The sequence below is a fragment of the Acipenser ruthenus genome, chromosome 5 (assembly GCF_902713425.1).
Source record: "Acipenser ruthenus chromosome 5, fAciRut3.2 maternal haplotype, whole genome shotgun sequence".
NCBI classification, from domain to species: domain Eukaryota; kingdom Metazoa; phylum Chordata; class Actinopteri; order Acipenseriformes; family Acipenseridae; genus Acipenser; species Acipenser ruthenus.
This window is the reverse complement of record NC_081193.1, coordinates 74625113-74652535: the sequence shown is the minus strand read 5'-3', so window position 1 is coordinate 74652535 and position 27423 is coordinate 74625113. Positions and strand designations below refer to the sequence as shown.

At 38.8% G+C, this 27423-nt stretch overlaps 1 protein-coding gene across 1 annotated transcript in view; it reads right to left on the bottom strand.

Moving 5' to 3' along the window:
* LOC117402823 (mannosyl-oligosaccharide 1,2-alpha-mannosidase IA-like) overlaps positions 1–27423 on the bottom strand; it is a 139406-nt gene that overhangs the window by 94625 nt on the left and 17358 nt on the right. The window contains exon 2 of the mRNA XM_034004326.3: positions 14886–14982. Coding sequence (XP_033860217.1) covers positions 14886–14982 — 97 coding nt within the window. The remainder of the gene's footprint in view (positions 1–14885; positions 14983–27423) is intronic.

Here is a 27423-nt window from a genome sequence, read left to right as displayed (position 1 = left end):
TACAGTAGCTTTATAATATTAGTGGAAATATTCAGATTTTCTTTTTCATCAATACTTTGGTGACAACATTCAGCCTTAGTGACACCAATCATTGTGACAGTACTTAACTGTTTAACACCTCAGTTACACTATAACCTAGCGTTGCATATAAGGTTTTGAGTAATTTACTTTCCGATGTAGACACTATGAGTAAAATGTATTTTGGATGAAGTCAATAAATACTGTACATAATATAATACTAACTCATGGGGTATGCATGAACTGCAGTCTTACATTTGAACTGTAACATTACTTTGAACAACAACTTCATTTACAATCATTCTACATGTAGACACTAGGCTTTTTTGCATCCATTTAGTCCTGCCTTACTACTCTCGATGTAGTCAGCTATTCCATTCACAGAGTCTCCTCCCACTAGTACAAGGCTGTTACAGGTTTTTTTTGTTTGTTGTAAATCTTCCTTTTCTCAGTCTCTTGTGCGCTCCCTTTCCAAGGTCGACAGACACGCACCCTAAAAATTAAAACAACAACAACTGTACAGATACAGCACTAATGCAAATAAAGAAACAATAACAGTGCATTCCTCATTGATCACCTTTCTATAGGAATATAAAGCATTCCAACCATCTCCAAACACAAAATATTATATAGATTTACCTGCCAAAAATTCAGGTCGACAGATTGGTAGGTTCGGTTGAGGGGGACTAAGATGGTGCCAATAAGTCCTAAAGGATCACGAATCCAGTTACAAATATGCATTGCAAGCAAGTAGATTCAACTGTACTATTTATTTTAATTTTTTTTTTATTGAAAACCCAGGATTTATTGGTTAATGCGTTTCTGGCAATTCCCAGACAGGCTACAATCAGCTGTCCCTGCATTTGTATGATCTATCTCGAGCTACCGCATGCAGTATATTCACAAATGACCTTTCCACATTAAATTTAAATAAGATGCACAATTCATATTTTTTCAATGTGTAAAACACCCTGTAAGCAGCTTATCTGAAGCGCTGCTATAGCCATTTTATTTTGTATTATTATTTATTTATTTTTATTTTTTTTATAAGAGCAAAACCACAAATGGAATTTCATTTGTATAAATCTGCCCCAAGGTCATTACAAATCCATAATTCTATGTTGCTGCCTGGTGAAATCAAGAAGAGGGAAATAACTAAGTTTGGAGTCAGGTCTCAGCTACTGTATCTAAACTACCAATGACACACCATTTTACATACCAGAGCATATCCAGAAGGCAGCCCCTAAGATATTGTGTAGAAGGGTCATTCCGCATCACATGGACTAGCCTAAATATTTGGATCTTCCCCCATCTCAGATTATTTTGATATAGCATATGGAAGAATGTGGAAGTTATTTACAAAATAAATCAAAAAATATTTTCTCAATATACCGGTATTTAAACTATGGGGGGGGGGTGCCCATTACAGACAAAAATGAGCTACGAAAAGGTGCCATGTTTGAGAGGTCAGATCTTCCAAAATATCTTGATATAGTACACAGATAACTGCTCTTCCAGTTTAATAAATGTGTCAACATATTACCTATTAGTGACAATGGATGTTAATGTCATGGAGCCAAATGTAGAAAAAAGTCTTACGACAAAAGTAAAATGTAGGCCTATCCCTTTAAATAAAGCACACTTTCTGCACACTCACTAATGGTATTTTGTGAATGTACATGCACTTAGGCAGCAAATAACTGATTAAAAGAGAAAACAGTGGGGAATTAAACTATGTACAGTATTGTATAGAAAACTGGATACAGTTTGGCAAAATTGTATGTAACCATCTCCTATCCCCTTTGCAGCTTCCATTTGACTATGTTCAATTCCCCTAGTGGTCACTGGGTAGCCTCCATCAGTTATGTTCGATTTTGCATGGTTTCCCTTTTACACTGTGTAACCATGACAATCCGTCATCAAAAACCACCAAATTTAGCATGAAGACAGTCAAGCCCTTTGAACAGCAGACAGACTTGTCTCCGCCTACCGACATGACTTGATTGACATGCAATCACCTTTGAAAATGATGACTGAATCAGTCTCTTCAGCACTGACTGGCTCTGTCAGTCTGAGTCAGAAGACTACATAGGGACCGAGTGAGATAAGAAGCATCTAGTTGTCGCAGAGGGATTATTTTCAGCCAAGCAACCATCGTCTATTTTGGATTTTAGCGAGAATTAAAAACATCTAATAAATGCAAGTAATTTATTTTATGTTATTATTTATTCAAATTCTACATGTTATTTTCTATAAAGTTATTGAAAATAGTTACTATTTGTTTCATACCATGTTTTTTTATCATTACATTAGTGGAATGCTGAAAACTGACAAAGTTTAGTATATTATAATAATAATAATAATAATAATAATAATAATAATAATAATAATAATAATAATAAGGATGAGACACTGTTTTATATTTATCATTCCAAATCTCTATTATGAACAGAGATATATTATTACATATCGTAATAATAATAAAATGTAGGGAGTGGGGGGGGGGGGGGGGGTGATGTGACATTATATATGCAAATGTGTGTTTATTCATCATCTTATTTATTATGCAGTACGTGCATTTATGTATTTAATTTATCAGTATTATAACCATGGCAAGGCATGATTGTGCATTGACATTGTGACATGGACATATGCAACCAATCATGATAAAAGTGTGATGTACAAACTTCTGGGAGTTATACAATGTTTGTATTGTCATAAAACTTCAAGAAGTTGCCTTAGCAACTGTTCACCATGTGGTGAATTTAGTAATTGTTGCGTGTTAAAGCACTACAGTAGGTTCAATAATTTATGTTAAATTGATACAAAAAAAAATGTACCTAAGGTAACCTTATTTTTATATAAATATACAGTACTGTGCAAAAGTTTTAGGCAGGTGTGAAAAAATGCTGTAAAGTAAGAATGCTTTCAAAAATAGACATGTTAATAGTTTATATTTATCAATTAACAAAATGCAAAGTGAGTGAACAGAAGAAAAATCTACATCAAATCAATATTTGGTGTGACCACCCTTTGCCTTCAAAACAGCATCAATTCTTCTAGGTACACTTGCACACAGTTTTTGAAGGAACTCGGCAGGTAGGTTGGCCCAAACATCTTGGAGAACTAACCACAGTTCTTCTGTGGATTTAGGCAGCCTCAGTTGCTTCTCTCTCTTCATGTAATCCCAGACAGACTCGATGATGTTGAGATCAGGGCTCTGTGGGGGCCACACCATCACTTCCAGGACTCCCTTTCGCTGTATGTTTGGGGTCGTTGTCATGCTGCAGAATAAATTTGGGGCCAATCAGATGCCTCCCTGATGGTATTGCATGATGGATAAGTATCTGCCTGTACTTCTCAGCATTGAGGAGACCATTAATTCTGAACAAATCCCCAACTCCATTTGCAGAAATGCAGCCCCAAACTTGCAAGGAACCTCCACCATGCTTCACTGTTGCCTGCAGACACTCATTCGTGTACCGCTCTCCAGCCATTCGGCGAACAAACTGCCTTCTGCTACAGCCAAATATTTCAAATTTTGACTAGTCAGTCCAGAGCACCTGCTGCCATTTTTCTGCACCCCAGTTCCTGTGTTTTCATGCATAGTTGAGTCGCTTGGCCTTGTTTCCACGTCGGAGGTATGGCTTTTTGGCCGCAAGTCTTCCACGAAGGCCACTTCTGACCAGACTTCTCCGGACAGTAGATGGGTGTACCAGGGTCCCACTGTTTTCTGCCAATTCTGAGCTGATGGCACTGCTGGACATCTTCCGATTGCGAAGGGAAGTAAGCATGATGTGTCTTTCATCTGCTGCAGTAAGTTTCCTTGGCCGACCACTGCGTCTACGGTCCTCAACGTTGCCCGTTTCTTTGTGCTTCTTCAAAAGAGCTTGGACAGCACATCTGGAAACCCCCGTCTGCCTTGAAATTTCTGCCTGGGAGAGACCTTGCTGATGCAGTATAACTACCTTGTGTCTTGTTGCTGTGCTCAGTCTTGCCATGGTGTATGACTTTTGACAGTAAACTGTCTTCAGCAACCTCATCTTGTTAGCTGAGTTTGGCTGTTCCTCACCCAGTTTCATTCCTCCTACACAGCTGTTTCTGTTTCAGTTAATGATTGTGTTTCAACCTACATATTGAATTGATGATCATTAGCACCTGTTTGGTATAATTGTTTATTCATACACCTGACTATATGCCTACAAAATCCCTGACTTTGTGCAAGTGTACCTAGAAGAATTGATGCTGTTTTGAAGGCAAAGGGTGGTCACACCAAATATGGATTTGATTTAGATTTTTCTTCTGTTCACTCACCTTGCATTTTGTTAATTGATAAATATAATCTATTAACATGTCTATTTTTGAAAGCATTCTTACTTTACAGCATTTTTTCACACCTGCCTAAAACTTTTGCACAGTACTATATATCATAAAAATACCTCCAAAAGCTAGGGGGGGAAAAACCAGCTGATAGGAAATAGCATTACGGCATCAGATGGGCCCAGAAAAAGCACAGTATTTTTAAAAATTCAGGAAAATTATATATATATATATATATATATATATATATATATATATAAAAATGGAAAAAAACACCATTTTCTATTTACATTATATTCTACTGATGTAAATTGCCTAAAATGTGTTATTGATAGTTCATAGAACATCACCGCAAAACCAAGACTGAAACATTAACATTTAGCCTAGCTACTGAGTCAACTCTTTAAAATGAACATTGTAACTCGATTCGCTATTGAAACAATCTTTAAAAATGGTCCCTATGGCAATACAGATAGGTCTTTCTACAACAGTTTACGTAAGACTTTTTAAAAAAAATAATAATATAATAAATGTGCCAACATTGTGAGCACTCAGGTTCCTACTAAATCTTCTCTTAACCAATTATAGGTTATCCAACCAGAAATCAATCTCAGAAATCAATCTCATCCATAACAATGAAAGCATTTAACCTTAACCAGTTGGCAGCATATTTACCTTGGGTTTGATACTCATTGCTGGCATAATAATAATAATAATAATAATAATAATAAAGAATGTCCACCCATTTTAGGCCTGTAACTTGAAAAATAATGGGAGTTGATAACTAATATTTGGATATTGTTTTCCTATGGATACATAGCATGGGTGGCAAAACTTCCTGACCCTACGAGCCTCATACCAAAATGTTCATATGGCCGAGAGCCGCAAGACACAAACTGTAAAACATGAAATGTTTGTGAGCAAGACATTTTAAATACTAGCATCGTTTAAACATTGTTTTTTAAATTTTCTTGAACAGAACAGAATCTTGCACTCTCTGTGCAGTACAGTAGTTGTTACCTCTTGATGGCAGAAAAATACACAAGGGAGAACATTGCAGAGCCTTACAGTTTCTGTGTCATTTGTATTGTACTGCAGTGTATTAAACTTTAAAATGTAACACTATGGTGTTTTCCCATTATTTCTGTTTATACTGCATGTATTATGCACTTTAAATTAAATATATTCCCCTATTATGAAGCAAAATACGGTAACTGCCCTGATTTCACCAAAAACACCACATACAAATACGCATTTCAGTAAGGATTATTTTTGACAAGCTCTTCCCTTGAAGATCTGGATGCTCGGTTTTAAAAAGAGAAGCATTTTTTTTTTGTATGACTCCTGCGTGTATTAAATTATGCTTTTGAGAGCTTTGTGGAATGCACAAATGCACTGCATTTATTTTTAAAGGGATTACAGTGCGTGCTCAGGACAAGACGTAAGATATGTAAATATAATATTAATTTTAGACCTGCAATAGAACATTTAAAACATGCATTCTCTAGTCTAGCGCCAACACTCGCATTTTATAAAAAGAGGCTGAATAAGGACATTTGGCATGAGCGATAAAACTTGCTTGAGTCATTACATCAGCTTCTTTAAAAGGAGCATCTGCTGACTGCTGAGGCATGCTTTTAAACAGGCTAGCTCGTTCCTCCTCAAGTCTGATCCAGGAGGATATTCCAATGAAAATTTGTTGCGATTTGTTTCATAATGGCGTTTGAGGTTGCTCGCCTTGTACAGACTACTGAGTGTGAGCGATTTGTTGTAGATGAGACACAGAGGCTTACCAGTTTTCAGCGAAAGCAAACTCTTCCTCCCATTCTGGCTTAAGCCTCACACTTTAGTTTATTACCCGTGGAGGGTTTGCTCAGTACCATTGTCGCCACGAAACGAATGAGCACTTAATTCAAAATTATGAAATTCCCTTTCAATTGCACATCCGGCTTTCACTTGAGGTGATCGAAACACGCATGTGCCAGCAGGCAGTGTAGAAGGTCATCAAGTGACCCAATATCCTTGCAGTGAACATGTGAACATGTGTAACAAGTGTTTTTTTGATAACTCGTGTAGTACTATTGAGAGTGTAGTGTTGCGCACTTCTAATGGTTGTTGTTTTATATAGGGAGAGAACGTCTGGAGTGATCTGCATGTGCTGGTATTCATTTTATTTTCTGTTAAACAGGTATGTTTCCGACTAGTTATTTTGTGGTCTAAAAAAAAAAAAGTAAAACTGTGTGTCTTTGCCTGTGTGTGTGCATGTAGAGGAAAGATAGAAAAAAAACAATTAGAATCAGAGTAATAAGGATGTGCATTGTAAACTTTTAATTTGTAGGAACAAAAGACAAAAGAAACCTGTAATACCACTATACGATCTAAAAAAACGAAGAAATTGTTTATTGTTTTTTTGTTTTTATTTAATTTACTATGAATTGGTACATGTCTGATTACTACAAGAAAAAAAATGTAATTAGCCAGTCACCCTGTTGTTAATGCTGAGGGCACAATAAACAGAGACTGAATCAACACTTGTTAGCACTCGTGTGGTTTATGAAGCAGCGCAGAGAAAGATATCGTAGCAGCAGGATCGTGTCTGCTACACATGCAGGCTCAAAGAAACTGAAGGGAGAGAAGAAAGAATAATAACCACAAACAAATAGAGAATACAAAATTATAACATTTTTTCTTTTCATTTTTGTTTATTATTCTTTCTTCAGTTCATTCGAGCTGCAGTGTGTGTCACCCAGCATTTCACCAGGAGCCACAGCTTGGCCACCTTTGGTACACAGGGTCTACTCATTTGACAGATGGTTAGGATAACTCAATTTACAGGGGCTATAACACAAACACACATACAACTTCCATTGTTTTTTATTTATGCCTACAGGTCTACAAGCTACTTATTACATTTGAATTTAATTTGCATAAATACAATGCAATAAATAAATGTATCCCATACAGAATCCCAAAATGACAGAAGAATTAGGACTAGAAAGCCTGTTTGAAGAGATACGTTTTGAAGAAGCCTGACGGGAATTACATTTATAACAAATGTGGATGATTATAACCTCTTTCCGGTAGAAGTACTTTAAACCACAACAGCTTGTGCTCTCATGTAAAGAAGTTAATTTACGGTTTGTTTCAGTTCCCCACCCTGCCGTTTACTCTATGTAGGTCCCCATCCACAGGACTGGATCCTTGTCTGGACATGGGGTGTGGTGGTTACCTTGGGTAAGAACAAACGCTTTTGTACAGCTAGAACTTCCCAAGTCTTCTAGTAACACACCAGGCCAACAAAAGTGTAGTCAATGATTCTGTCAATAACTTTCAACCCCAGCTAACCCATCATCTTGGCAAAATAACTAAAATAAAATCTTTAGATAGAGTAACTTAGTGAAAACAGGGATTCCAAGCAGAATCATAAGCAAAGACGTGCAGCTTAGGAGTAATAAATAAAGTTCCTCATTGTTTGGTTTACCGTGGCATGCAAAAGTAGTTTACTGTACGTGTTTTGCCCATACTGTCACCTAATTGGTACTTGCTGCTTTCTCCGTCTCATTTATTTTACTTCAAAAGGGTATATTACTTATGGATCCCTGTCACAAAGATGGCCGGAGTGGGTGGCATCAGACCAGAAGCAGGAAATAAACAGACAGAGAGGTGTGGTTTGGTGAAGCTGAGCGAATCCCGTTCTCCACTCACCGAACACCCAACCACGAGTGAAAGAAAATGTGTCTATATATACTGTTGTGCTGGGATTCAATTACTAATTAATTATTCACTTGAATCCCAGCACGTGAATTAATTCTGTGCAACCCCGTGCTTACATATTACATTTAACCAGCACGTGAAGTGATTTGTGCCCTCCTCGTGCCTAAATACAAATCTACACTTTTTAAATACACGTGAAACACAGACCCGTTTATATCCCGTGTACCAATGACTATACACCAACATTTACACACGCACGCACCATACAACACATAATATGCACACAGGGGCGGGCACATTGCCACAATCCCACATAAAAACAAAAACAGCTTCGTACGCAGGTGTGTGTGTATAATGTATAATTATATATATATATATATATAGACACACACACACACACACACATTAAAATGTCTGAAAGTGTTATTTTAATTCTGCCTCATAAAAGTTACAATAATCAAAGTGTATCATCTTTCATAGCTCTAATAAATGTAATAGTGATTAATATACTAAGTTTATTTTTATTTAGTATGAACTGATTACTGTATTTTGATAATGGTTTTGAAGGAAACTGTCAGATGCAGAATGTAAGTTTAATTTTTTTATTTTTAATTTGGAAGCTTCCTTGAGTGATGACACGTACGTCAACTGTAGACAAAATCTAACACATGTCTTGGTATTCAAATAAAGGGAATGGTTTTGCTATACGAATTCTGGCCCTGTGCCAAAAATAAATTTGATAAAAGATTGATGATTTTTGCAAATACACCATTTGGGTTTATTTTGTTTGGAAACAACAACAAGGTAGTTGAAGATGGAAAACGTTAGGTTAATTATCATAACCCTGGTTCCCTGAAATAGAAATGTAACCATAACCGAATAGGGTATTCACTTATTTGTTCAACTTTGTTCTTTTCACAGTTTTAAACTGCCTTTATTTTGCGTCGTTTTGTTTTTGTTTTGATTCCGACAATACAGACTCTGATTGATTACGCTTTCCTGTTAAGCTGCAATCCATTTTTTGGATTTATTTATTTGAAGAAGAAGTGCCTAAAAACCAACACATACTTACACGCATCATTATCATCATCATCATCATCATCAATCTAGGTAAAGTACCTTGCTCAAGGGTACAGCAGCAGTGTCCCCCCACCTGGGTTTGAACCCACGACCCTCAGATCAAGAGTCCATAACCCTAACCACTACTCTACACTGCTGCATCATTGAATGCATAAAGTTCCATGTAGCTTTTGAATTGGTCTTACAAGGTCATAATGACTCATCAACATCTTCCAATCCTGGTGTGTTTCTTGGGCTGCTAGATGTTTCAAAGCTTAATCAGGCAATGGAAACATGCTTGAGGAAGGCCACAGTTTAAAAGGCACCTCTAAGACAGTTCAAAATGAACTTCTAGGCTGCTGTTAGAGGTTTGCAGGGAAAATATTGTGAAAGAACTGAAACAGACTGATTATGTCACTATAAGTTGATGAAACCAGTGACATTGCAAATATTTCCCAAAGTGTACTAGTTTTTAGGTACATTGTTCCCAAATCTGGACAAGTTGTTGAGTTATTTTTTGGGTTTAAGGAGTTGCAACGTGGAAAGCAATTTCCACTGCCACATTCATAGAAGAAAGTGAAAAGGCTAAAATAATTTCACAGAGCTACGGTGGAGCTAGTGTAATGCGTGGCGAGACTGGTGGGGTCCAGAAGTTTGTAAGGGAAAAACATCCAAATGCACATTATGTCCATTGCTATGCCCATCAACTAAATCTAATAATGGGACAAGCAGCGAATCAAGTTTCAGAGGCTTTCATTTTCTTCCAGACCCTCTCTGGTTTTTCAACTTTTTTCTCTCGTTCTCCAAAGAAAACTGCTGTTTTGGATGATGTTGTAAAGAAAAGACTACCAACTGCTCCTCAAACAAGGTGGAATTTTCATAGTCAAGGAGTGAGGACAGTGTTTGAACAGGGGAGACTTTGACAGTGTCACAATTAGAGAAGCTAATGGTTTTTGCCATAGCCTCATGGACAGAGAGTTTCTGTGCTTCCTGTACTTGTTCCAAAAGATAATGATGAAGGTGGACATTTTGTATGTGAAACTCCAGGCAAGGAATATTACATCTGTTGATGCAAATGAAGCGGTAACTTAATTTGTTCAAAGCATTCAGGACATCCGAGCATCTGTTATAACACTGGAATCCAGCCTCCATGAGAACCTGCCACCAATGCTAAAAAGACGAAGGGGCCCAAATACCACAGAAGATTATGACACAGCTGCCTTGCAAATTTATGACATCATCATCATCATCATCATCTCTCACGCAAAGGAATGGTTTGCCTTCAGAAAGCACCTTGTCTCTGCAAGTGCACGTGACCGTTTTGATGAATATCAGGTAGGGTCGACGAGGGTCAGACCATTTGTATTGGTTTGGTAATTTAAACTATGTGTTGCCCTTAAAAGCATCACTTGGTTAAGTAAAAAGTATTTTGCAGACATTTCTTTTGCCATTTGTAATGGTTGCCATTTGTATAGTTTTTTTTTAGCCTCGTGTTTGTCATACGGTGCTTTCACACAGAGGAGTTATGATGGTTCAGAACCACCACTGAAGCCGCTTATAGGTCTGTGTGAATTGCCTATACCGCCACAGAACCGTCATATTTTATGCCGTCTCTGAACCACCTTGCGAGAGTTGGTTCAGAGACGGCACTGAACCGTCATAACTGCCTGTGTGAAAGGCCATACCGCCACTGAAGCACTATACTGGGTGTGGTTTCAAAGTCAACATGCCACGTCACTATAGCGTAGGTAGGTAAGGGGTGTGCATGCAGTGCTTAATTTGTGCCGGGGCTTGCCGTGGCACAGCCCCTGAAACTCTGGGCGTGCAGAGTCATAGCGCCGGTACCTCTAGTTGAAAATCTCATAAATGCTTTCTTTTTAAAATCTCAATACAGTTGCATTAAGTCTGCAAATTTTTGTGTGCGCGCTAAAGAGAGACAGTCCGCTGCCACGTTTGTTGTAACCTACTTTAAATTATTTTACGATTTCAGCTTGAGTACCTTGAAGTAAGATGACACTGGCTGCAACTCTATTGTTGTTTTTTATACACAAATAAGCTTACTTGATTTGAAAAACATAATGAACGATACAAGCAACTTCTTACACTACTTGCTTTCATTAAATGAGTAGCACACAACAAAATATGAAAGCTCAACATTAAATTTCAACAAACGGCAACTTAATTAATATATATATATATATATATATATATATATATTGTAGCCTACTTCAATAGGAATATTAGCCTGCTATATTATATTAAACCAAAACAATGAAATTAATAACAACAATCTGTTTCTCTTGCCTTTTTCAATGAATATAATTTTATTAATAGAGAATAAAAACATACTAAGTTAACAACTACCTAGCCTAAGTTTAATGAATCGTTTTTGTAATCTACCAGCGACTTCTGTTACATACACATCACTGATAATAGTGCAGACCATGGATCAAACCAATGTTCGTGTTGGGGTGCGTTATTTCAATGTCGTCCTTCTGGAGTGCCTCTGAATGCCTTTTAATTTTTTTTTTTTTTTTTTTTTTAAACCATTTAAATGCAAAACCATAACAAAACATGTGTACAGGCTTTTTTTTTATTTTTTGATTATTTGTCCTGCAGTTGCCTTTAATTAATTTCTCTGCATGTACTACTACTTTGTATATGATGTAGAATAAGTGAATGTAAACAACTAACACAAGTACGTACAATACTCTTTCAAATAAACGTGTTATGATTTTGAATGTGCGCTTCTTAGGGTCCGGCACCTCTTTCTTTACAAATTAAGCACTGCGTGCATGTGTTAGGTCTTGTCAGTGTTTCAGATTGCACGAGAAGTCTGTTGTTGCCATGAGAACAATCTGTTGATTGACAGGTTTGAAAGTTGTACTCGCGCGATCTCTTTGGCTGTGCGAAAGGGTTGACGGTATTACACCGGCATAGATTGCCCAATTTCATGCTGTGTGAAAGGGTATTTTACACACTCGTTAAAACGTTTTCAGATGCCACTACAGCATGTGTAGGTTATTAACCACTACTGCTCAACCACATTGCTGGTAATAGTGCAAACCATGGGTCAAACCAATGTTCGTGTTGGGGTGCGTTTTTTCAATGTCGTCCTTCTGGAGTGCCTCTGCCTCATTTTAAAGCACTAGTTCCAGACCCACTTATCTGGCCTCAATTCTCTACAGGAACCTCACTATGAAATACTGCACTGATTTTGAAATTAAAACATCAAATCACTGCTGACAAACACTGGAAAAAGCATTCAGCATTTATAATTACTTTAGTAAACATTACACCAGCCATCCCACAATAATATGGCAGCTGCCACATGCCCCTTTTATTAAAAAGAATGATGCCAGTAAATCGTGAACAAAATAAATTAATACAAAATATTGTACATGAAAAATAATTGGATCTTTACTGTATACTTGTTGCAGGACAGCATCTATTGTCCTGCAATTGTATCCAAAATATAGTCAAGCATGAAATGACAAGGTATAGCATTACACAGGAAGATGACGGAGTCTCTCTTTATGCAAACTTTGAGAGCCAACAATCAAATCATATCTTAAACTTTTTTTTTTTTTTTTTTAAACTGCACAGCTGACAGTAACACTTCTGTTTCAAAAAAGCAAATGTCAGAGTTGTGTGCAAGGTGCCAGCAAAGCAACCTATTGCAGTATTCCTCTCTCCAGCAAACAAATCTAATTACAAGAAAACGGATTTACTCAAACTAAATTATATCAGTTAGGGAAGTTAAGTTACTCATTCAGTATTGGCAAGATCTGTGTTCTTACTTTGCATTGTGTATTCTAGCAGTGTTGAGTGTTTGTCTTCGAGTCATGATGAGAATGGATGACCTTTGAAATGCCAACAGCAGTGCTTGCGGATAAGGCTTTTGTCCAGGTGGGGTGGGGGAGGGGGGTGTTGACAAGCAAGCTTCCGAACCAGAATAATACATATTTATTATAAATACACCCACCCCTGTGGACATTCAGTGTGGAAAACACATTTGTCTGAATTCTCTCAAATGTTTTGCTTACTATATTATGATCTTTAACCCAGAGCTTTTTGTGCCACAGGAACAATGCATTTAATAATGGGTACAGGACAGTGTAATGCACACAAGGTGGCAACTGCCGAAGTGCCCAAGCCGCTTGCCTCTCAAATTAAAAAAGGTTTCCTGTAAGCCAGTCCATCAGCACCAGCACATCTGATCTACAACCCATTCATAAACTTGCTCTGCGTCAGCTGGCCCGTTCTCGGTCTAACCTCGTCCTGCGAGAAAATGACTCATTATCATAATGTATTATTGTTGCCATTCTTTTTACTGTTCACCTCCCAGCACTAAGCCATGAGAAAGACGTACTGTATCACTGGTTAATGAAGGGCAAACAATGTGTGCAATACACATTCTGACTCCTTTCATGTCTTCAATGTATATACATTTCTAATTTATATAGACATTTCAATGACTGTTGCTGTTTTGTAATTTGGTGTTACCCAAACAGCATATGTAATTTGGTGTTACCCAAACAGCATACCATTTTTTCTTCTTAAAATTGAGTGTCCAGCAATGAACCATAACAAAACTAAATCCTTTGCAACTTTAAATTTCCAGAACTGTGAAACTATATAAAGTCTCTCAAATGTAAACATCTAACATGATGTACATCCAGCTGTTCACCACTGAGATGCAGAGCACTCTCCACTGCGTGACGAAGTTTCTATTTCAAGTTTTTTTTTCCTCCAAAGTCGCGTTGCTTGTACAGGTTTTGTAACAGCGGTTAGCAAACTACAGTTGCACAGACACTGCAGCTCAAACAACTCATTTGACCACTCGTTGTCCAACTCCAGCCATGGGTAAATCTGCAAGCATTTTGCATGAAAATCTATCTAACTTTCTCTTAACTGACATGGTAAAAGTGACCTATATTTTATTTTTGTAACAATTAGTGTGTGAATCACTCAGAAAACATTGATGTGTGTTTGTTTGAATTAATATCATCAGCATAATAGGCTCTCTGTGTTTATTTTTTGTTGTTTTATGAACAAGTATGAAAATCACCTTGGTGCCTTTGAGTTGGATTTTTGTTTTGTTTTTTTGCCCCCTAGAACTGCCTTGGTGCCCCTGAATCTTCATGCCCAACAAAGGCAACATTGCCTTGCCCTCGATGACCTTAACTTCATGCCATGTAACTGTGCTTTGGCCCAAACTCCAAAATCCTCAGAATAAGCACGGAATATCAATCATACCAGTCAGAAGCTGCATCCGCTCTTCCAATTGTTGTGAAACGAAGTAAGGTCATTCCATTAGCTACTCAGTGCCATTCAGGTAACTTACTGTATATGGCATTAACAATTGACAATAGAAGTTGATATTTTGGTAATTTGAGAACAAATACATAAAAGAAATACGTGCCTCTCCCCTCTATCTTTATCTATCCATATGTCTGTTTAGACTTCTGATGTACAGAAACACAGATGTAGCCTATGCGGTTATAAACAGAGGCCTTCTACTGCCCTTTCCTCAAAGAACCACATTTTTGCTCAGTTACAGTTCTATCAGTAGTCACTACTTTTGTTTTGCTCTACTAGGTTTCAAAAGCATATATTTTAATTCTCAGCGGTTAGATCTAGACAATGTTACAGAAACTTAAGATTACAGTTATTAATTTACCAATTGCCTTTTTTCCTGTATCTTCTCACTATCTTTAACATGCAGCCATGCGCAATGCAGAGTTTGGAGGACCAAAGAATAAGCTACTCACCAAATAAATTGCTTGAATGTCCTTGTTTTGAGACAGGCTTCAGCTCATTCAATCCCCAAGCATACCGTTGGTAATTATCCCAGGCAAATTTCATCATCTGATGAAAAAAAACAAAAACAAACACACACACAATTATTGATACATTTACAGCATAAATGGACAATGATATGCTTCTTGCTTGTTGAAATTATTGTGCAAGACAATAAAAATCAGCCGATCCAAGATCAGATGGACGGAGTTCATTAAAATCAACCAGTACAGGTTAAAAGTCCCTTAATACAGAATTAAGGCCATCAGTTTAAAAAGGAGATTACCTTGACTTGCATCCACAGTAGGCACAATGTAATGTATAGATTTAACCGTTACATGTAAACAGAAACTGCCATCTAACCCAATTCAAATATTAAATATAAAAAGATTAAAATAAAATTATTAATATTAAAAAGAACAGGGACACACACATGTACAGGTGCCTATATTACATCATCACCAAAGACATGCATCCCCCTAAACACAACCTAAACTCGGACTCTTGCCTCCAGTTCGGTAGTTTCCATTTCCATTGCTTGGATTTAAAAATGCACAGTACATAACACAGAACTGATGAGTAACACAATTACATGCCGCTCTAGGGACAAGGTCAGTACCTCATATAGTTATCCTATTACTATGCACCAAGGATCATTTAGAGCACTGAAGTTAAAGCAACTACTCTGTGAATCATGCTACTGTAAAAGTAATTTAGGAGCTCAATACAGACTTCTGAAAAGGTATGGAGCCAGTCTCTTCTGAAATTAGATTAGCCGATAGCAGACTACTAGATTGCTCCCAAACAAGTAATAGGACTACAAAAAAAAAAAAAAAAAATTGTAAAAAGCCGACATTCTGTAGCCTACCAAAGTAGTTGCTCTGAATAAATGCTGAATGTCTATGACTGATAAGGGCTGTTCTTATGACAAAATCTACCAGAATCTCTGGCTTTTCATCGTATCAGATGAACGTTTCCTAGAATAGACATGTATCCGTTACACAATAGGTTAACCTATTACGTCCGACTCAACTGAACACTTCTACCAAAGCTGCGTCTTCCACCTGCGACGTCAACACACCTGTCTCTGCCCCCACAGGAGACAAAACTGCATGCAGGACGGCGCTGGGCAGCATAGCGTATGGAGCCGACGCGCCTCGTCTGACTGGAATGGTGGAGGATGAAAGGCCTCCAATTCCACTGACTGATTGACATGGAAGGTCGATAGACATTTGGGCACAAAGGCTGGTTTCGTGCAGAGCATGACCTTAGTCCTAGATGTAAAAAAAAAAAAAAAAAGCTTTTGCCACTGGAAATGCCTGCATCTCACTCATGCGTCTAGCAGAGGTGATGGCAAGTAAAAACGCTGCTTTCAGAGACAGGTATTTAAGCTCTGTAGAATGCAGAAGTTCAAAGGGTGGTTTCGTGAGTGCACGCAGCACCACATTTAACTGCCACTGAGGAACTTTGTTCTTCAAAAGGAGACCAAAGCCTCCATGCCCCTTTCAGAAACTGGCCAGCCAGAAAATGAGCCCCTGGGGACACCGAATCAATTTTAACATGGCAAGCCAAGATGGCTGCCAAGTAAACTTTCAGAGTGAAAGGGCACTGAACCTCATCTAGAGGTACTGCAAAAACTGCAGAATGACTGGCATGGGACAAGTTGTGGGATCAACCTGACGTACCAAACATCAACTTTGGAACACGCCCCACTTGAATCCCATACTAACAGCGCGTTGAAGCAGCTCTCACATTCTGAAGAGTCGATATGACTCTCTCCGACAAACCTAACTGGCTGAACCGGAGCCATTCAGGGGCCAGACCCAGAGCTGTAGGCTCGATGGGTTGGGGTGCCACAACGCCCCCTGCACCTGGCTGAGCAGATCACGGCGCGTGCCAAGGCTGGTGGCGTAACAGCAGCAACAGCATGGAGAACCACATTCTCCTGAGCCAGTATGGGGCCACTAAAAGCACCCAGGCTCGTTCCTGCCTGATTTTTTCCAGGCACATTGGAAGCAAAGCTACCGGTGGAAAGACAAAGGAGAGCCACATGTGTGCAAGGGCATCGACTCCCAGCGGATCTGAGCGAATTCCAGGTCAAAGATGTCGACCTCTGCTCTCCCAAACTTGTCCCAAATCAGGCTCATCACCTTGGGGTGGAGCCTCCACTGAGCCGCACGGAACTCCCCTTGATAGGAGAACTGCAGCGTGGTTTTCTGCTCCTGGCAGATGTATTGCTCTCGGGGAGAGCAGGTGCTCGTGAGCCCACAACAGGAGTTTGTGGGCTACCCGAGGAGACGAGGCGAATGTAGGCCGTCCCGGTGGTTGATGTAAGCCACCACAGTTGTGTTGTCCGTCCTGACCAACACACGTCTCCCCTGCACCTCCTTGAAGAAACTCTGCAAGGCCAGAAAAACCGTCTGCAGCTCCAGGACATTTATGTGTAACCCCACCCAAGGGGGTTGCCACACACCTTGCGCTCCTCGTCCATTCCAAACGGCGCCCCAGTCTGACCCGGATGCGTCCGTGGTGATAACCTCTCACCTGGTGATACTGCCTAACGCCACACCTAGACACAGGTGAGCTGGCTTTTTCCACCACAAAAGGGCCTCCATACAGTTTCGGGACACCGTCAGGTGGAGATGTGGTTGCAAGAGGGGATGATTCACCATGTGATTGAACTGGGATGCTGCTGCCATCAGGCCCAGAAGCCTCTGGAAAGCGACTACCTCCCGTGACATGCCAGGCTGAAACAGACTCAGGCACGTGTGGAGCTTCTGGATTCTGTCCATTCGCAGTGTGGCGATCATGTTGCTTGAGTTCAAGCAGGTTCCCAGGTAGATGGTAGTCTGGGATGGTACCAGATGGCTTTTTGACAAGTTCACCATCAGGTCGAGCCTGTTGAGGTGAGCAGTCACCAGCTCCGTGTGTGCTACTGCCTGCACTGGAGACTCGGCACATATGAGCCAGTCGTACAGGTAGTTGAGCACTATGATGCCTTGCAGCCTCAGAGGGGCCAGGATAGCCTCCATACACTTCGAAAAGGTGCAAGGGGCTAGAGAAAGTCAGAACTGCAGAACATTGAAATTGTAAGCGATTGTGATTCACGGACAAGCTCTGTATAACCGTCAACTGGTAAGCGACCAGGATACTTGTGTAGTTACCCAGTCGGGAAGAAGAGGAGGAGGTCGATGCCGAATCCCGCAAGAGGCTTCTGCCTCTGTGCTGCCATTTTTCGACTGGAGCATGATCTGCCGGCAGTGAAGGAGACATACCCCTCTGAGAGGAGGTCGAGGGAGCAGGTTTTGCAAAATGCTTGTGCCTGTGCTCGACCGAACGCCTGGTGAGCACTGTACAGGCCTCCCAAAAGGAGTGATCCTGGAAAGCCTGCTGAGCATGCTCAGCACCAAGACACCACACACATTGAGCATGCTTATCCACTGAAGGGATCGACTTCTTGTAAGTTGTGAAAGAATGGAACCCAGGCATTGTTGCAGCAAGACTGTACCACCGCACGGGCGGTAACATGGTACGATGCATGGTATTGAAACACGGTACGATGTATGGTGCGATACGTATAGTATGCATGGTATGGTGGTGCACGATGCAGTATGGTGCACGGTACGGTACACTGGGGTGCAACACGGTGCAGGATCACCATACAGTATGCACAGTATGTTACGGTGCACGAGGGCACTGTAGGGTACACTATGATAAACAGTGTGGTATGGTGCATGGAGGCACAGTATGGTGCGGTACGGTACGGTGCACAGTGCAGTAAAGATTTTAAATGTCTCACAGTTGCAGTGGTATCTTGAATATGATTAATTTACTAACAATGCTGAATGACTGGGTGGAGCACTAGGTTCTCTATTTTACCGCAAAAAAATATTTCCTAAGTGGTGTATGCCAATACAATATTCAATGTAGTGTTGCCCTTGGCAGTCTTTTAGCACAAACCTATTTTGGAGGGTAAAATGAAGAGAAAATGTCATACCCAGTCATTCCACATTGGTAGTAAGTGGATCAGAGAGAGAGAGAGAGAGAGAGAGAGAGAGAGAGAGAGAGAGAGAGAGAGAGAGAATTAAAAATACCAGTTAAATTATAAAAACATATCCTTTAAAAACAGACTGATAATTGCTGCTTAACAGAAACAAAAACAAAATTATCAAAAGGAAGTTTCCATAATTAGAAACTAAATGCAATACGCTAAGTGAAGATAACATTATTTTAATCTACAAATATTTAAACAAGAGTCTTAGAATGCAGTGTGCAGAACAGCCAATTTCCATATGACATGCAGAAAATGGATTTAAGGGATAGAGAGACCTTAAACTAGTTTAACCATTTGATGCAATGTTGGAGTATTTTTGTTTTGTTTTAAGTATAAAATGGTTTTGTGGGTACGAGATGGATTAAAACCTTATTTAACATAATGCCACAACCTACCATAGTACATAGAGCCACGTTTTTGCAAGAAAGTGAATTCCTATTCAACCAGTGGCTACATAGCTCTCATGATTTACAGTCCCAGTTCACAGTGCCATGTCTACAGAATTTGATTGACAGATTACTTAACCCAGTGGTTTTCAACCTTTAAAAGACAGAATCTGATTAACAGATTGGAGGATTATTATTATTATTATTATTATTATTTATTTCTTATCAGACGCCCTTATCCAGGGCGACTTACAATTGTTACAAGATATCACATTATACAGATATCACATTATTTTACATACAATTACCCATTTAACAGTTGGGTTTGAACTGGAGCAATCTAGGTAAAGTACCTTGCTCAAGGGTACAACAGCAGTGTCCCCCACTGGGGATTGAACCCACAACCCTCCGGTCAACAGTCCAGAGCCCTAACCACTACTCCACACTGCTGCCCTAGGATACGGGGACGACACTTTTTTAAATAGATGCCTACTTTTGTACTGTTCCTGCCTGAAATAAACACAAGGAAAAATGTATAACTAACTACTGTGTGACATTCTCTGCTTTACATTTAATTCAGTGGGGCAAAGTAAGGCATTCACAACCTATTCTGGAATATTACAGTTTTATATATGATACAGCATTGCATACTTGTGTTAGATTTAGCTGGGAAAGGTTCAGCATGTGATTGTAACTGAAATGAAAGTAGTTTTTGTATTTATTGAAGTTCAGTATGTTAGTAATGTACTTTAGCTTAATGTGATGTACTTTAGATATTGTATTAATGTATCTCAATGTATAGGATTGATTAACCTATTAAGTTTAACCTGTTGTCAGACCAATAATAACAATCATAATAATAATAATAATAATAATAATAATAATAATAATAATACATAAAATCTAGAAAAAACACCTGTTTTATTAGAAGGGCCTTGGCAGAACAGAACTGAGAAGGGCTGCTGGATTAAAAAAAAAAAAAAAAGAGAAACACTTTGGTTTTATTATAGAAACAAAGGCAATGCGGTCAGTAAGTGTTGGGGGCCGCACTGAGACCACCAAAAAAAAAAAAAATGTGTTCGAGAACCACAAAGGCTGAACGGGCAGCGTTAGTATGATTCAGTAACGTGGCAATTCTGAACACAAGAACAACATCCCCTTTCAGGAACGTCACCAGTTGAGTAAAGTTTGATTCTTCAGGATGATTCCGGATTGGTGGTGCGTCTTTGGGAAAACACAGATGTTGTCTTTCAATGTTGATACTTTCATTTTGTATAAAATAAAGCATACAAATGACTGAACATATGTAATTGATTTTCTAACTCATCACAACTTTGAAGAAAAAAAAAATACAACCTTTCCACAAACATGGTAGAGTACAGTATGGACACCAGTATTTTGCAAAATTGAGCTAGGCTGGATTTTGTCATCTTTCACATGATTTCACAAACATGATACCCCTCGCGTGCATTTACAGTAATAACACTCCATTCTGGATAACTCCTTTAATGGCATTCACAATTCAACCTGTTACAGTTTCAGAACCCATAAAAACACTCTGCTAAAAAAAGACAGATCAGACAGGAAAATCATATATATAGCCAAATAAACTGAACTTTTACACATAACATCCGCTCCAAGATGCTGGTTTCTGGTGTTTAAGGTTGCTTTTCCAGGTGTATAGTGAATGCGATACCAAATAAAAATGAAATCACTGAAAAGGTGCACACACCAATATATCAGTGGTTCATTGTGTCTATATACAGCACCTACAGATCAGTCTAGCTTTAGCACAACATACTACTTGCTGTATAAAAAGACAGGTATCATACTACAGTACTTAGTTTCCAGTATTTGAATTAATGTGCAGGTCAAAAATCTAATACACAGGGTGCAAACACTTTTTCAACATCAAAATTCCATACCTTCTCCAGACTTCCATTTGTTTTCCCCAGACTTGTGTTTTAGTTAGTTTCTACTAGTTTTTTTTATAGTTATCCACATAGGCGGGCAGCCGCAGAGCATTATATCTTTTTGATCCACAGCAGAAGTTACTCCTGGTTTTCGTATTTGTCAGAATGTGTTTGTACATATCCAGCAAGAGACAATGCAGGTATGCAAAAGAGAAGGAAGATACAATCTAAGAAATGTCCAATATTTGAGAACTACATTGCATTATTAACAAAAATAAATTTAAAAAGTTGTATACTGCAAGTATACTTGTGCCAAAATAGGATACTATAATGGTACCAATAGTATACTAAAACCAGACCATTTTGGCACAAGTATACTTACAGTATACTACTTTTTTGTAAGGGATGATATTGGATTCTGATCCAAACTTCTTTATACACTGTTAAATGTTGAACACTGTGGGAGGTGCAAAATAACAAAAATGAAATAACAAATGTGCACGCATTATATATTAAAATGTGCAAGTGTCGTATATTAAACATACAAGTCAAATACTAAATACAGCACACCCTCGCTATAACAACCCTGTTTGGGTCCAAAAACTTTTGTTCGCTATAGTAAAAGGACAATCCAAAACGAACAATATAAGCTGCTGGAGTAAGATAAGGAAGTCACCTTGGATAAAGGCATTAGCTAAATTATTAATATTAGTACTGTTTTTATTCTTTGATTTTCTTATTATTACAGTATTTGTCACTAATAATAAAACAACAACAACGAGATTGTGAATAAAAGTCGAATTACATGTACAGTACCTATTTGTGGCGTGCTGCACACAGTATTCTATTTGTGGTGTGCTGCACCCAGTATTCTGGCTATATCCTGCACTCGGTACTGTAAGTTACAAGCAAGCACCACACATTTAAAATAAAATGACCAGTACATTTTATAAATCACATTAAAGAAATGAATGTGATTAATAAAACATATACGTTTATACACACACACACCATAGTGGCTACAGAAAGCTTTTTTTTTTTTTTTTCTTTTTTTTTTAATTAAATCCGAGTCAGTGATAATAACTATCGTATTCGATTTTTTTTTCCTGGGTTGGGAAATAACGTTAACGACTTAATAAAGGTAACAACAAGATAACAAAATGTGAATCTTGGTGAGCAGAGTACAGTAGCTTGTAATTCTAGTCTGTAACTAAGGCTGGGACCAAATCAAAACTTTGACAACCCGCTAATCGCACTTAACAAAACTGTATTTAATAGCATTTTCTTTTTTTTTTTGTAAGTATCTTATTTCTTCTACTCATAAAAAGAAAACGCTATTAAAGTTTTGTTAAGTGTGATTAGCGGGTTGTCAAAGTTTTGATAAATGTATATATTTTGGCTGTCGTAGTGTCCATTTTACCCTTCGTTTCACTGGGGCAGACAGAGTCATGTGACATATACCAGTGCGCTGACTGGATAGGATTGCTTGTCAGAGTTGTCAGTACATTGTCAGGGGTGTTACACGGGGCAATCCTCGCGGGATTTGGTCGCAAGCAATATAGTTGCTAATAGTAAATTGCCTGGACAGTCACCGCTAGAGCTGCTGACCCGCTTTCTAAATCAATTATTATTAATAATAAAAAAATAAAACGCAGAATTATTTTCATTCTCCCATGATACTAGTAAAATTCCAGACTTTCAAGACATGGTTTTTCAAGCATTTTCAAGCTCTGGAAATCAGTTTGGCATTTTTCCATATTTTTTCCAGACTAGCATACGAACCCTGATACAGCAGTTGATGTGTAAGCACTTTTTTTGTTTTTGTTTTACTGCACTGCGAATTCTGACCTAGTTCCTTACTCTGAAGTCAACAAAGTGAATAACAAATTAACTTTGGGGGAAAAAAATGATTTGTGAGAAAAACGGTACAACCAATTTGTAGGTCACATATGAACAACATTAAATTGACATTTTTATAGAGAAGTAAAAAGTGTTACTTGATATTCACCTCAGTATTTAAATTTGTCTGACAAAACATTTGAGAACTAAAAACAGGAATAAGATGTATTTCTTTGACATTGCACGATGAATACCAAATTAATCTTTTTACAAGGATGAGAATGACATGATAAAATCACCAAGCAAGAACGGAAGAGTGAACTGAAGATAAAAAGCTAGGAAAAAAAAAAAAAGTATTCGCCTACACAATCTTACTCAGCAATTACTCTGCTCTAACATTCATTAGGTCACATTCAACCAACATCACTTTCAATGAGTATGTCTCCCTGAATATTGAAATTACCTTCAAGAACCCATTAAGGTGGAGAAACAGCACACAAAGGGCAAGAACAGAAAATAAGCATGGTGCAGGAAATTAATTTTTTTAGGGACTGGCAGATCCATTAGGACAGACAGATTAATTTGTCTGTCTCATCTTAGCAACAGGTAATAGGGCAGATTCTGACAGTGATAGCAGTATCCTAGATCTACAGAAATTAAGGCATTATGTGGAGAATTGTTCAGGTTAAAACACATCAGTGAAGTTGTCTTTGGCCCTGGCACTCCCAAGGGTTTTGGAGGCGAAACCAACAGGGACTGTTTCTCCACTTATCGCTAAAGCGGAGCTTACTGTCCACCTGAGCTCACTAGGCACCTGGACACCTGCAGGGATGGCCTTTGTTCTCCAGAGAACGTTTAGTTCTTATCAGCTGTGGCAGGAATTGCTGTGGTGAGGGAACATACAGTAGATAGACATTCTAAAACTGGGGAGAAACAAATCGGGCACTCCAAATTACTATTAATTAAAAAACACACCCACACCAAAAGTCAAGTAAACCAACAGTGTACACTGAAGGACCTCATGTTCTGTTTTCACCTAGAAGGAAGACCAACCACAACCCACATAAAATGACAAGCCAAGATCAATTTTATAGAACTAAAAATAAACACACACACTTGACTGCTTGTCTGCAATTCCAGAGGTTCGATAATAAAAAGGGCTTCTAAATTCCTTTCACAGTCACAGTAGAATATCAGTTAGTTTGGCAGAGGTCAGGCTAGCTTTTCTGTTCATGCGTTCCTGAAACGCACATGCCCAAAATTTTGCATCCCATCCATCAAATATACAAAGGCTAATAAACTCCAGGGACGCGCATTTTGGTACATTTTTATGAACGTTTAAACTCTATGGCATGTAGTTTAAATAATCTGTGTACAGATATACATATAAACACACACACACTTTTTTCTTTGTTATACTAACAGTAGACCGTTCACATGACAACGAGACGGGATTCTAAGCAGTTTATTGCCTTCATCTATGCGTGTTTTAATATTTTTTTGCATTCCAAAAACAGCATCGCCATATCTTTTAAGCGAAGACTCCTGAAAAACTGTACATCCATGCATATGTTTTTGGGGTTTTTTTTTGCCCAGCCACTCTTTCACACACAGTACATCCTGCCGTCTCGATAAACAAGCCACGGATACTTCATCTCCCATTCAAAATTATAAGAACATATTTTTCATTTGCGTTTTTCTGCATTACTACTGCTTCGGTCACTGTAGTACTCATACATTCAGAAGTCGATGGCTGAGATGCAGATGATCCATCTTCATGAGATTCTCCTGAAGATGCTGACTGCTTACCAAAAAAACTTCTGATTGACAACTGACTTGCTGTCAGTGTACACTCTGCACTAGGTATTCATTTTTATGCTTAAAAAAACCTGTAAGGACATCCCTGTTAAACTAGTGCGGAAAATAACAAAAGCACAACGTTAATTAGGCAACTGCAAAAAATCAAGAGTTAAAAGTAGGATCGGGGATGAACAATTCACGTCATAAGATACAAATTAAAAAGGGACCAGAATTGGACTCAGGCTAGATATGAAGGTAAAAGCAAAGATTGTTTTGCAATAAACAGTTTTTTCTGAGTTTAATTATGAAACAGAAATCAGCTAAATTTGTCACCTGATTAAAAATAAAACCTGAAAACTTCAAGCCCTACTTGTTGTGTGGGTGTGTGTGTGTGTGTGTGTGCGCGCATTTACTTTTTTCCAAAATACTTGTTTTATTTCTTAGCAATATGGACCTCTGTTAATATGGGGCATAACACGGGCATGGTGGGATACTATCGTATTAATTTCCAATGTTCATTGCACTGCTAGGAACTGTAACCGAACTATTGTGTGTACGCATTACACCCGACAAAACATGAAACAGTACTTCAGTGTGGACACTAAAGTTTGAAATAGATTCATCAAAACGTTTGAGTACGGTTCTCGAGATCGGTTATGTAGTGTGGACAGAGCCTAAAAGTAAATATGCTTAATATTGCTGGCAATGCCAAATATGAGGCTCATTGCTGCAACCTACAGGACTGGAGTTTACCTTGATCAATGTTGTTACATTGCAGTTTTTTTTTTTTTTTAAACAACCAAGTATTTTATGGTCATTTCTGCAGTGTAATAAGATTACCAAAAATATGCATGTCTGCGTCCCTTTCCATTCTGTGTGTCCAGTGAACGCAAGACAAAATATTTTTCCGTCCAATGGATTTATTTTGCGTCTAGGACGCAAAATTTTGCATTAAATGCGACCTCTGATATAGTACACTGAAAAAACAGATTTTCCCATGAATCCGCTAGATATGAATGAATCCGCCTGTAAGATAAGGGCATTTGGGTGCTTTGGTAGCAGAACAGTGGCACAGTGTAAAGTATATGCCGACTGCAGAAGCCAGCCTGCTAACTCAACAGACAACACAATCCATTCTAATCCAAGTGCCATTTATGCAACCCCATTATATCCAGTGGATGGGAGCGAGGTATTATTCAGATTAGAACAGAGCCAACTGAGTGAGTGAGTGAGTGAGTAAGTAAAGTTAAACCGTTAGCAGTGGATGGGTCACACACTCTCCTCACGAGAAACCATTGAAGAGCACAAGAGGAGGAGCAGGCAGCTGCAACTGCGTACAGACAGATTAATGGGAAGAGTCAAAGGGGATCCTCTCTATTAGAATAAAAGGCAATTACTGTATACTTGTAGATGCCCCTGACAAGTTGCATATTCAAATCAAAGCCACATGTGAAAATGTGCAGTATTTAAAGCTTGGTACAATGTCATGTGTGCAGTTTTAACTTCCTCTCAGTTTATGTGTGAAAAATATATACAAAAAGATATGCTGTACATTAATAAACCACCCTGGCCATTTTTAAAATGTGTAAGGACAGTGGAAGACTTTTCATTAACAACCTCCTACTGTTTCTACTGATATTTTTGTTCATGAAAAGATCCACTAAAATTTGTTGAGAAGAAAAAAATAAAAAATATATAAATCATCATCATCATGAAAATACCTCAATTATAGGCATGGGATTTTAGTTTTTACTGTCTGCCATATTAAAAACATGTATTCAAGGGGCTCCCGAGTGGCGCATCCAGTAAAGGCGCTCCTCGCAGGATGTGCCCTATATCCTGGAGATCGCAGGTTCGAATCCAGCCTCTGTCACAGCTGACCGTGACCGAGAGTTCCTAGGGGGCGGCGCACAATTGGCTGAGCGCTGCCCGGGTAGGGAGGGCTTAGGTCGGCAGGGGAATCCACGGCTCACCACGCATCAGAGACCCCTGTGGCCGATAGGGCGCCTGTGGCTCTGCAGCGGAGCCGCCAGATCTGTGTTGTCCTCCAGCACTATAGGTCTGGTGGCATTGCTGTGGATCTGCAGTGCGAAAAATGACGGCTTGGAAGGAGCACGTTTCGGAGGACGCGTGTTCCAGCCTCCGTTTCCCGAGTCGGCGGGGGGGTTGCGAGCGGTGAGCCGGGGATACAGATAATAATTGGGCATGCTAAATTGGGGTGAAAACCGGGGTAAAAATAATTGGCGACGACTAAATTTTTATAAAAAACAAAAACAAAAAAAAAAAAAACATGTATTCAGGAAAGCAGATCTATTTTCAGAACACAAAGGGATATTAGACGCTTTCTAGAAAATTGTGTAAATGTGGATCTTTAGAAATGTACAGCAGTCTATCATGATCAGTTTGAGATCATGCATTATTGGACTAATGAACTTAAAGGGTCTACTTCATGGCTCTGGAAACATCCCAGACACAGCCACAGACGGCTTTCCAATAGCAGCACAATGACAACCTTTTG